This window comes from Labrus bergylta, chromosome 12 (genome assembly GCF_963930695.1).
Source record: "Labrus bergylta chromosome 12, fLabBer1.1, whole genome shotgun sequence".
NCBI classification, from domain to species: domain Eukaryota; kingdom Metazoa; phylum Chordata; class Actinopteri; order Labriformes; family Labridae; genus Labrus; species Labrus bergylta.
The window spans coordinates 17,758,866-17,771,277 of NC_089206.1; the positions used below are offsets into that span (position 1 = coordinate 17,758,866).

General features: G+C 38.8%; 1 protein-coding gene across 1 annotated transcript; it reads right to left on the reverse strand.

The window, feature by feature from the left end:
• Positions 1-236: 236 nt before the first annotated feature.
• gnat2 (guanine nucleotide binding protein (G protein), alpha transducing activity polypeptide 2) lies at positions 237-7,360 on the reverse strand. The gene is made up of 9 exons (XM_020632333.3): positions 7,022-7,360; positions 3,697-3,739; positions 3,039-3,180; positions 2,738-2,895; positions 2,501-2,629; positions 2,265-2,394; positions 2,026-2,179; positions 1,614-1,825; positions 237-1,084 (listed from the first exon to the last, which is right to left on the reverse strand). The coding sequence occupies exons 1-8, from the start codon at positions 7,125-7,127 to the stop codon at positions 1,635-1,637; spliced, it is 1,053 nt and encodes a 350-aa protein (XP_020487989.1). The 5' UTR covers positions 7,128-7,360; the 3' UTR covers positions 237-1,084; positions 1,614-1,634.
• Positions 7,361-12,412: the final 5,052 nt, after the last annotated feature.

Here is a 12,412-nt window from a genome sequence, read left to right on the forward strand (position 1 = left end):
GATTTTCGCTCTAATTTGTTTTGCTCTCTCAGTCGAGTTTTTTGTAAATGAACTTCCATAGGCTGCAATTTCCCTTCTGACTAGAAAGAGGAACTTACATAATGACATCATTGTTCCTGTTGGATGACAGCCTGAGACTCTCCTTCAGTGTTGGCAGCCATGTTTCTCTAATTGGATATACATTATTCAGTGATTGACAGTTTGATTCTGCAGCAGAAAAAATACAGAGACAAAAGTGAAGTTAATGCATCTTTATTTCATGCCTCTACATTTCATAAGAAAGGACAAGGTCGGTTGATTTTCATTCCCTCTTCATATTAAAGCATCATCCCTCTAGTTTTACCCTCTCTCTCATATATTTCCATAAAGAATTATCTTTCAAAATAAATTTAATTATCTACTCTTATGTACAAAGTTCCTCTATCATGTTTGACCTTCTGAAATATATTCATCACATCAAAATGTTAAGTGATTTGAATAAGTTAAAACTATTTATATTAGATACATTTACAATTTGATTTGTAATCTGGATATACTGCAAGCACTGGGAATATCTGTGATATTTGCTCAGCAACTTTTTACAGCTTAAATATCAAGACCACAGAGACTACTGTACTCAAAAACGAAAAACAAGGTTGCAATGTTGCTATTCAAAATATCATTTTCCCCAGGAATTATGTTTTTTATTTAATTTACAGAGCTTGGTTTTTAATAGTAAATAGAACTTACAACACAGCAGTCAAAAAGAAGCAACGAGGATTGCTTGAGCAACTATATCATCTTCAAACCTTCAAACCAGCAGACAATTCTGTACTTTAGAAAAACTGAAGAATCTTGTCGATGTGAGCTGAACATCGGCAACAACAGCAGCATGGTGACTTTAGAGTTGTTTGAACCCAGCAGGGCGTGCGCTGTGTTGCAGGGATCTACTGTTGGAGGTGGTTGGTGTGCTAGGAGCAGTCTGGGACCAGGACTTGGCATGGACTCGATGGCATGAACACAACGAACTGAGGATGCTCTGAGCTCTATCAGTACTCTCTCAGTTAATGCCAATATGTGAGGGGTTAAGGTAGGAAAGGAAGTTCTGCAAAATAAGTGAAGGAAAAAAATCAGTCTCATCTCATCTTGAAATCACCCGACACCACAACATTTTGAATCAAACTTAATGGTGTACTTTTGCAGCTTTGAAAAAGCAATTCCAAATCTTATAAATCGCAACAATAATTGATTTATACTGTAGCAGGGTACAATTTGGTTAAGGGGGGGGGGGGGGTGGGGGGGTTGGAAAATATGTTTTGTAAAGTGGAGAAAAGTGCAAAGAAATTAGTCTCAAACATTTTGTGATCCCCTTAAATCATGTTCTTTTTCTACTGCTTTATAAGGGAACATTTAGCTAGGTTCAAGATGTTTATAAACTGAATAGTGTACAATTATTGTTTGTTTTGCTGGTTATTATCTTCCTGGTCCTACATAGTCCCAGAGGGTCTAAGCTTTGTGTGGTTTTAGTTTTGTGTGAGCTCATGTTTTGGATAGTTGTCGGCTGCCTCATCTGGACCCCGTTACTCTGCATCAACATAGTCCCAGGGAGTTCTGCGTCATGTGTCACCACGAACCTCTTTTCACTCTGGAGCTGCTTAGAAGAGACCGCAATCTTTAAGGTTTTCTTTTATGATGATGTCTGTCACAGCGTTGAACACAATCTCGACGTTCTTTGTGTCTGTGGCACAGGTCAAGTGGGAGTAGATTTCTTTCACACCCTTCTTCATGTTCAGCTCCAGAAACTGCGACTTGATGTAGTTGCTGGCGTCGTCATACGTGTTGGGGCCTGAAAGGGGGTTAGGGGTGAGGAGAGGAGCAGATTTATGACAAGATTTGTGTTAAAAAAAAATGTCTTCTTGTGTGTCACAATCAGTTAACATGATGTAAGTTACATTTAATCGCATCATTAAATTGTGTTATCACCAGATTGATATTGGTTTTGTTACAAACAAACTCTAGTCATTTGATTTTATCATTTGATTTTACCGTCATAGTCTGGGAAGCAGATGCTCAGGTGGACTTTCTTGATCTTCTCCTCAAACAGATCCTTTTTGTTGAGGAAAAGCACGATTGAGGTCAGTGCAAAGAATCTGTGGTTGCAGATACTGTTGAATAGATGGAGGGACTCGTGCATGCGGTTCTGAAAAGGTCCAAGAGAAGAACAGCTGTGAGCTACCGGCTGATACTGTATGTGTGTTTCCTCAAGCAGTGAAGTCTTTACTCACCACCTCGTCATCCTCGACCAGCACCATGTCGTATGCGCTGAGAGCTCCGCAGAAGATGATGCAGGTCACACCCTCGAAACAATGGATCCACTTCTTTCTCTCTGACCTCTGGCCACCCACGTCAAACATCCTGATGATCAAACACAGTCGACAGTAAAGTCAGCCTCTCCTGTATAACACAGCTCTGTAAGGACAGCCGGCTGGTGTTAGACTTTGGTTCTTTAGTTTTGACCTACCTGAAGTGCAACTCCTTGCAGGAGAACTGTTCTTCGATGATACCAGTTGTTTTGACTCGAGATCGCAGCACATCCTGCTCGGTGGGGAGGTAATCAGGCTTGCCGATTCTGTCCATTTCATTGAGGTAGCTGAAGCACAATAGCAAACAGGAGAAAGTCAGAACAGTCTTACACACTAAGATAGCTCATAAATGGCCCCCAGTACTCTATCAATTCCATTTGTAGATATTGACTCACTAGCCAGCAGAGTCGTTGAGTTGGTACTCAGCAGCTCTATCGAAGCCGGACTGCACACCACTGTCTTTCCACAGCTTCTTGATGACATCAGCCAGCTCAGTGGGCATCGTGCCTTCTTCAATGGAGTCTGACAAGTTCTGCAGCTTCTGTGCATCCTCCTGTGGTTTCATGCAAACAGAACAAACATCCGTCAGCATCATTATAGAGCTTGGAGCATTAATGGTATGCACTTTTCTGTCCCCACAAGTACTCTACAAGCTGATTATGTCTGGTGAAAAATATTTTTTGTGTTATATCACACCTGTGATGCGGGAGAGCCAAAATCAATGGCCAGCATCTCCATGCCTCTGATGATGGCCAGAGCAGACTGCAGGATGTTGCCATAGATGATCGCTCTGAACTCCAGTTGTTCCTCTTTTGTGTAACCACCTTGATGGAGAATCCTGTAAGTGAAAAAAGTTGGGAAAGGGATGATTCAGGGAACAATTTAGTCAAACTTTGCAATATTACCCTCTGCTTCAGGTTTATATTTCACTCTTGTGGTTATGATGGTGCTGTTTATTTAATTAAAATAGAATAGCAGTACTAGGATTTTACTAATACTTGCTTATTTTCGAGTTTCAATAACTCAAAAGTAAAGCTCCTAAAATGTAGGAACAACCTTTATTTTTTGGGAGCTAGTGGTCACAGCGCCCCCGTTTGGTGTGTTTCTGAACAAGCTCTCATTGCCAGACTAACGGCACAAAACAAATGCTGACAAATCAAATTTAAGCGGATGTTTGCCCTGTTGACCTTTTGTAACAGGCTTCAGTGTAAGTGAAAGAGACAGAGCTCTGGCCTGCTGGCTATGTGCCCGATAGAAGAGATTAAAAAGACTCTGAACTGCACGGGGATTACTTGCAACTAACACAGTGTGAATGACACAGTAGACTAATGTTAGAACCTATTTGAGTACTTACTTCATCTGTTTTACAATGGTGCTTTTCCCTGATTCACCAGCACCTGGAAGAGAAGAAATATAATTACCCACAAAACCCGAATGGCTCTTTTTCCTGGACTAGGCATTGCCACTAAGCAGGAACATTTTAGGCCTTGAATAGATAAAAAAATGATGACTCATTTAATTTAAATATAAGCAAATTGAAGTGCTGTTTGTCGCAAAACCTTTAAGGTGGACTTTCTACAGTTTGTCATCAGACAATGGCAACAACTCTCATTAACATTTGGATTGTGAAAAACCTGTACACCCTGGTCAAATACTTATAAAACGTGCTGTTTGAAAAAAATTCAAGACTTTAACTAATAGCTGTTTTTTAGTGTATGCATGTGCTGTAAATTTTACATTTCAACATTTGCATACACCAAAAGCACAGAGTGCAGACACAATATCTGTAAAGGATGTAACAAAACTCAGCTACATAAAGCAATGAGTCCAAAAATACTACAAGATAATGTTGACAGTGGTAGTGGAGAGAACAAATTTCCATCTGTGCATATATTTGTTATTTTCAGCTGCTCTTTGAAGTCATGTTTAATTTGTCTGAAGTGTTCTGGCTTTAATAGAGAACCCTGAATGCGCTAATAGAAAACACTTTAAACAGAAACAACAAATATCATTGCTTTCTTTTAACCTGCTAATTGTTACTCTTGCCCAATTTGGTCACCCATTAGCAATTTATGTAAGACTACTAACACCTTTTTTTGCACATTGAGCACCTCCATGCTTGAACATGAACTCCATTGTGTTGTCAGAGATTTACAGATCTTTAGCCAATCAAGCTGAATGTCAATTACTTTAATTTCAAAGGAACAGCTCTGCATACATTTTACTGATATTATCCATACTGTGCATGTAAGTAAAGCCTGTAATTGTTGCGACTGCATCAGTTGGCTAAAGAAAAGCTTGCAGGCATGTCAGACTCTCTCTGCGGCACTGTAAGCTAACCCAAGTTAGAAAGCATTAATGTCATCACAGAGGGACCAAGCTGGTCATCCTGCGCTCACTGGAGCCACACTAAGCTCGTTGCAGACTTACTGCTGAGCATTTAAAGACATTATGAGGCGTTATCAAGCCCTGCAGGCCGAGACCACTGAATTTCCCCTGCTAGCAGTTATTAAGCAAGTCAATAACACGTCTGTTTTGTTAATTGGTGATGTGGTAGCTAAGGTGGCGATGTGACAGTATCGAGATGTGTTATAATGAAGAATGCACTCATGCTTTAGGACGACTGATCAGCTTTTAGGCTTTACATGAAAACCTGGGCTTTAAAGGAGAGCTCTATATTCATGTTTACACATCAGTATTAACTGATGTTCCAACACACTGACTTAATTTGGAGATCTTCAAGGGTATCATACAGAATTGAACTAATGGAAATATGCAATCATTTTATACATTATTTGAACCATCGAAGTAAATGCATTTGGAAATAATCAGGGTATGCTTTTTTCTTGTTCTTATGAGCCAGTTGCACAGATTATATAGAGACTTCACCGGGCCATACCTCCGTTATAACAATTTTGGGAGTTCCCTGAAACGACTTTATTTTTGTTTCTTTGGTGTCTTCTTGATAGAAATTATTCTAAGGCTTGTACGCCTCTAAAAGGTAAACACTGAGTTCAGCTCCAAACACTTTTAGCTCAAATGAAATCTGTAGGGTTCAGAGCTTCATGTGGCTCTGTGTCTCATTTGTACAATGTCCATCTTAGTCCACAAGATGGCACTGTTGTTCTCTTTAGTGTTTCAGTTCTTGTGAAAGAAAAGCAACTCCTCTGTGAATCTAATGGAAGTTAATACCGGTGTTTTGGACCCTTTATTCACATGCTAAATATAATGCAGAGTTGACATATTTAGATTGAACAACAAAATGTAAAGTTTCTAAAGTGGACAAATTAAGATTTTATAATAAACGTAAAACAAAGATATTGTTTTTCACCAATAACAAGGGGACCAACCAGTGCTTCCATGGATGCCCATGCTCTCCTTATTGATGTTATACATTTTTATAATTATTCAAAGTTTCCTTTTATTCAACATTTCCTCTTAGATTGACTCATCATATTACTCCTATTTTGACCTCTGTGAAATGTTGCTGTTAAAACAGTAGTTGTAATAAACACTTTCTTCACTTTATCAGAGGGGTGAGGGATCAACAAAGTCCTCACCAAGTGGATCTGCACTAAACCAGTTAGCTAATCGGATTGTCGTATCACTGCTGGGCTGTGATTCATTTAGACCAAAGGCTACGTATATTTTAAGCACCAACGTCCTTCCGCTAAAATTGAAAAGTCATTCCTAATTTTAAGACAGCCAAGAAAAATGGGAATATATTTTCACATCAGGTTTTAAAATGTTGTTTATTTGTCAAATGTTGGATAGAATAAGTTCCTAAAGTTTCATCGAAGGAGATCAAATCTTTGAACATGTCACCATCATGGTAAAAACACAACTTAATTCAAAAGCTCAAGTCTTTTTGATACTTGTGATGGGCATCAGAATATAACATTAAATACCTTATGATATCGTTTTATATCATTTCAAATAGAGTTAATTATTATTCAGTATTCTATAAGTTAAAACCTTTTTTAAGTCATTGTTAACTCCTGTTTTATTTTTCAGCTTCAAGTCAGATGCCCCTGTTGCAGACTTATCTCTCTCATCTCCTTCTGCTGCTCTTACTTTACCCTCTCTAATTCCTTCTCTGATGTGGAAAAGCTTTAAAAGGTCTCTCGTCTTTCTAATAAACTAATGCAGGCTTTTATCCTGAAAAACAAAATCACCTGCACAGCCTGTAAATCCTCTGATCAAGCTGTGTCTTACATCTCACCCTGCAGGCAACAGGTGTGTAAGAGCAATGTCAGATGGCACACATCCAAAATAAAGGCAATGTGCACTGAATGAACACAAGAGGTTAATATCTATAATCATGTCTTACTACATGATCTTAAGTTAGACATTTAGGGCTAAATAAAAAAACTGTAGTTATCTTTCAAAAGTTAAGCTTTGTTGGTTTGTTGTTTTTTTACTTTTTCTTTTAACTCTTGTTTCTTTTTTACAGTAAAGCCTGTTTGCTGTTGACAGACAACCAGATTTCTATTCTTCTCCGCAGACCTGAACCTGCACCTGAAGGTTTAGTTAAGACAGACATTACATTTAAAGTTACAGTTTTAAAGCATTGCCTTTCTGTAGTTTAAACCTGTCAATCAGAGCACTCTGCATCACCTGCAAGTTAAGTCAGAAAAAAGAAAACTTGGTGCAACAAGACAATTCATGTGTCCACTTACCAAGCAGTAATAGCTTGACTGTTTTAGAGTCCTTATCGGCATCCTCTTGGAGTTGTTTTTCCAACTCCTTGGACTTTTTGTCCTCGGCGCTCGCTCCCGCACCCATGCTTTCTTCCTCCGCAAACTCAAGATCCTCAAGGATGGAAATTTTGACGGTTCTCTGTGAGCAGCTGCAGAGAACTGGGTGCAACACTAATCGTGCTGAAAGGCGATTTCCTAGCGGAAGGGGATTGAGAGGGAGGTGCTTGAGCTTTGCTGGCTTCGTTGGCTTCTTTTCGATTAGATGTTTAGAGGGGACCCTCTCAAGGCTCAAATCAATTCAGCATGCTCTGGTCACCAGTGATCCACCCTTCTAATTCCCTCTCCTTAAACCCCTGACTTAGGAGGTGCCTCTTCCTGATTGGCCAGTCAATCCAATTAGCCTAATAAGGGCAATAGTGAATGATGTACAGTAAATGAGAAAATAAACACACTCAAATACTTGGGCTTGGTGAGAGTCATTTATATCATCAAGGGGAATTAACTCTTGTTATTTGTCCACACAGAAACAAAAAGTCTAAACCTTTCACGTGCAGTCTGTGGTGTTTGTTTGTATACAATTATAACAGAGGGAGGGGAACAGAACCAAATCTCACCTCCAGCTATAGAAGATACTAATAGATGGTAGTGCTAACCATTTTTAACATTCATTTTATCTGCCAACTCTATGTTCTCTTTTGAAATAAAAGTGTTTGGTAGTAAGAGAGCAAATGTTGCTCTTTCATCCTGAATACTGTCAGACTCTTGACTTCAGTGTCAGTCACATGGACAGAGCAGGGGGAGGCATTAAGTTCTCATAAACTTCTTATAGCTAAGACGGTTAAATCCCAGGTGGTGTGGTGCCTGCTAAATAAAGCAACTGTCACTGCACTGCGCTGTTTGGTGGATTCTCAGTGATAATATGACCTACATGTGTTTCTTTAGTTACTTCATATACAGCGGTGTGAGAAGTGGGTTTCCAAAATACTTGAAAAGATGTCTAAAACAATTGTGTTTTCTTTCAGCAGTGTTAAGACAGCCTGATGTTATGACAGTAAGCGTGTTGTTGCATTGATGGAGCAGATGATCTGTGTACAGGTCAGCCTGCGGGGTCGAAGGGTGGAGGTCAGTGGGCCTGTCTTGCTTTGTTCCTGGCCTTGCGTGTTAGAGGACTTATACTGAGATACTGTATCTGCTGTTACTTATTCACACAGTAGAGAGTTCCTCTGTTTAATTCAGTGTCCAAAGTGTCTGTCTTTGGTTTACATTAGTGTCCTAAAAAAGGATCAAGGCGGATTTGCAAACTCTACATTTGGCCTCTCTGTTGTCAAACAGTAGTTAAAGCTCACTTTTACTTTCCATTAGATAATACTTACTTTTAACTTTTCATGTAAGAGGTGAAAGAAAGGCAGTTGTTATCTTTTAGTAACAGAAAGTATAAACACTTGAATCCATCCCCACTGAAAGTATTGAGTATACAACTAACAATGAGTCATGTTTATTCTGGTTAGCCGCATTGATATGTTGGACACATGGAACTGAAAAATGTCCAATTTCCAAGATACTGTATAACTGTTCTTTTAGACTGAACCCAAAGAGAAGCCAAAAGTCCACAGGCCTCCATCAGTGGGATTGTGCAATGTAAAAGTAATCTGAAGATGATGAGGCTCTAGCCTAAAGTCGGCAGATAAAGTTTCTGAGGACACACAATATAAATGTAATTCTAAACATGGAAACACACAAAAAAAACCATTTCATTTTACTTTTACATTTCATTTCTGTATTTACTCAGAACCAGCTCTGCTGTAGTTTAAAGTCTAACTAAGTCCTCCTTAAGTTAAGGCTTCGTTGATCATTAAAGTTTGTTCACTTTTTATTCTTTATTCTTTTGAAACATTCTAGCAGAACATCCCTCTTTTTGTGATTTGTAGCTACATAAATGAAAAGTGAATGATTGATTCCAAACCAGACTCTTCTAAATAATCTAAAAAATGGCAGATAAAGGTGCTGCTCATCACTGTTGTATATATACATCTACAATTAGATTCTTATCAATATTCAATATTATCAACAACAACTGCAGTATTCATTATACATTTAGACTTCTACAGGTCTTTAGAGCTCCAATTTATGCATTTAATAGACAATAAGAACAGCTCCCACACATTGTCTCACTTGCACTGACAACATAAAGTAAGACAGTGTGCCAGAGCCTTTCTCCCTTTCTTCTGTCAGTCTGTGACACACCTGTCACACACCTGTCACACATTCAGGTGTGCAGAGATTCTTTTCGATGTTTTTTTTACTACAATCAGCATGTTTTGTTATGAAATATCTGATTATTGTTGTTAATTTGTAATGTTTCTACATGAAATATGAATAAATGGAGAGATCTTCAGGCGTACACCGGCAGCAGTTCCTGTTGTTGGTTTCCTTTTTGAGCCACACACAGCAGCTCCATCACTCCATCAAAGTACTGTTAAATCAAATCTACAGTAAATGAGACTGCTCATCTTTTGACAAAATAAAAGTTGCTTTTGTGAACTTTGCATTAACGTCCTCATATATTTTTCTAACTTTCTCTAAAGGTTTGTTGTAGAAGGAGCAGGTTTAACAGAGCTCGGTCTGTCCTTCAGCCAGACTGTCCGAACGCATCTTACTGACGTCAGGGTCAGTTAGGTCAAATAGGCTCAGCAGGCAGCTAAAGGATTGACAGACAGGGACCTATGAAGAAGAAAAAGTATGACGTGTGGATGAACGTGAAAAGGGAAATGATATCAGGACGTTCCAAAGTGGCTCCAAGTCTTTCAAACCCCTCTATATGAAACTTTTGTTCTCTTGTTTGAAACATGATCTATTGGAGTAAGTTTAAGCCCACAAATCCTTCACTAAACAATCTGTTCCTAAATGTACTCCCACAACAACTTTAGCTTGGTATGGACAAACACATTGTATCCACAATGAAGGCATCAATAAAAAGCACTTTCCCTTTCCTACAGCCTCACACCATGTCAGAGTTTAGCTCTGGCCTGTGCGGAGCATTACACTCACGTCACTCTGCCTAAGCGTGTAGTGCTAATTGCCCGGGGCAGGGTCCTTGAGGCCTAAATCCCTGAACGCTTCCAAGGAGGCTAATCGCCGTAGCACATCTAGTGAAGGCAGCCAATCCCATTAGGGCGTTTGATGCCGTAGCCCTGCTTTGTGCTCAGTCCCTGCCTCCCTGATCTGTTGACAAGATTACCCACAGAGCCTTAGATCAACCCGAGAGGTAGGGGCTTAACATGTCGTCTTTTTGGGGCAGTGGGTGCAATTATGAAGAGTGGGGAATATGTAGGACTTGTGTTTTAGCAATTGACTACTATACATTATGGTGAAAAAAGTTATGAACAAAGATGCAGATATCCTTTTTATGTTATTTGTCCAAGTAGGTCAAGCTGGTGAATCAGTGAAATATAGGTAACACAAACACATATTTATTTAACACAGTGACCCACTCCTCATTCATGAATCTTAAAATACAACATAACAGCCATCAAAACATAAGAATAGGTTTATTCTCCTGCTATAATAGCTCTACAGTGACATCGCACTTCTATGAACCAACACAGAAACAGTGGAAGAAGGCAACTATATAAACAGAAAGATAATCAAAGATCTCTGTGAAATCAACTGTTTTCCTTTAGAAGCCTTGTTGAAACCCAAACTGTATCCTCACATAAAGGTAATGTGTGTTTGATGAATAAATCCTCTTTACTGTCCTGAGTGTTTTGTGTGCCGATGTTACTCTCTAAATCCTCTGCAGGCTCCATTACAGGAGGTCCCCGCACACTGATGAGCTCATGCGGTTTAGTGTGCAAGCTTTTCGACAAGTCTGCAAAATAAAAGGTGAACTCCCACTCACAATCCATGAGGGAATCTAGGTGAAGCCATACGATGAGTATTTACACACAGGGTGCTGTGATTCATCAACTCTTACCTCAAATGTCTTGCAACTCCAATTGTTGGAGTTTGAAAGATTGAATCACTTCCATTAACTTCCATAGAGCTATGTTTGAAGCATCTTTGTTTTCCACTTTGTAACATATTGTACATTTAAAGTGACCTCAACTGTATCCAATGAAAAATAATAAAGAAAAACAAGACACAGATGGCATGTGAATGATTGGTGGGATTCAGCCCCAGAACCCCAATTGGGATAGACGGTATAAATAATGGACGGATGGAAGACACAGATTCATCTTCTTCAATCACAAAGTTTGGCAAAATTTACACAACTGAATATACAAACATTTCATGAACAAAAACAGAAAGAAAATGTATGAGTTTTTTTTATTAACATTGCATTTCATACATGTGCACTTTTTATCTTATTTCTCTCATTTTATTTGTGTGATATTTGCCATAAAATGAAAGATGAATTTGCATTTTCATGACAACAAATATTAGAAAGAATGATAACGACCAAAATGTACATCTAAATTAAATTTTTGCTTGGAAAACTATGGCTTTAAACATGTAGAAATGTATCTTATAGTTGATCAAAACTGCATGTTAAAAACAGAGTTATGATGGCTCAGCTTGTAAGCCTCTGTCTTAAATACTGGAGCTAACTTTCTATCCTCTTTCAGTTCTTATCCATGTTTGTTCCTCCAGGTTCCTCCCACACCCATACAGTATGATGTCTCTGTCAGAGGTTTGTTTGTGTTTTTGTCTTGTAGCAGATACACCTACAGACTGCAGGGTGCAACCTTACTTTCTGCACAGAGCATGCTATGCAGCCCTGCTTTTATGGTGAAAAAAAAAACATTCAAATTCTGTCCGTGCAGTTGTAAATGGCTGTACATGTATGAATGCGTCTTGTGTCCAAGGTCAGCATTTTCCTGCAGAGGGATTAACCACAGACAGATTAACTTCGGAGGAAACAAGTGAAAAGAAGTCAGGCTGCATAGGAGGGGACTTAAGGTGATTTTATATAATGGATACATTACATCAGACTCTTAATCCCCATGCATCTGCTCACTCCTCCATTGCTGTGTAATATAGAACCAATGTGACTATCTTAAACTAAAATAATTTCACCCTCACATCCATTTCCACTTACACTGAAAATGTCCTCAGTAGAGACGGGATCACGTCACATTACAAATCACAAGTCATCTTATGAGCTTATCCTGGAAAACATTCTGATCTCTGGATTCATCAACACCATTTGATTTGATCACTCTCACTTCTTTTACTTTTTTTTTTTAAACCTCATCTTTTCAATGTTTCTCCCTGCAGATGTGAAGGAGGTTTTACACAGCCTTGGTTTTAGCTGCACTAATAACATTAAATGTGATTCATATATCCCCATCTTTGAGTTAAATTAATGAT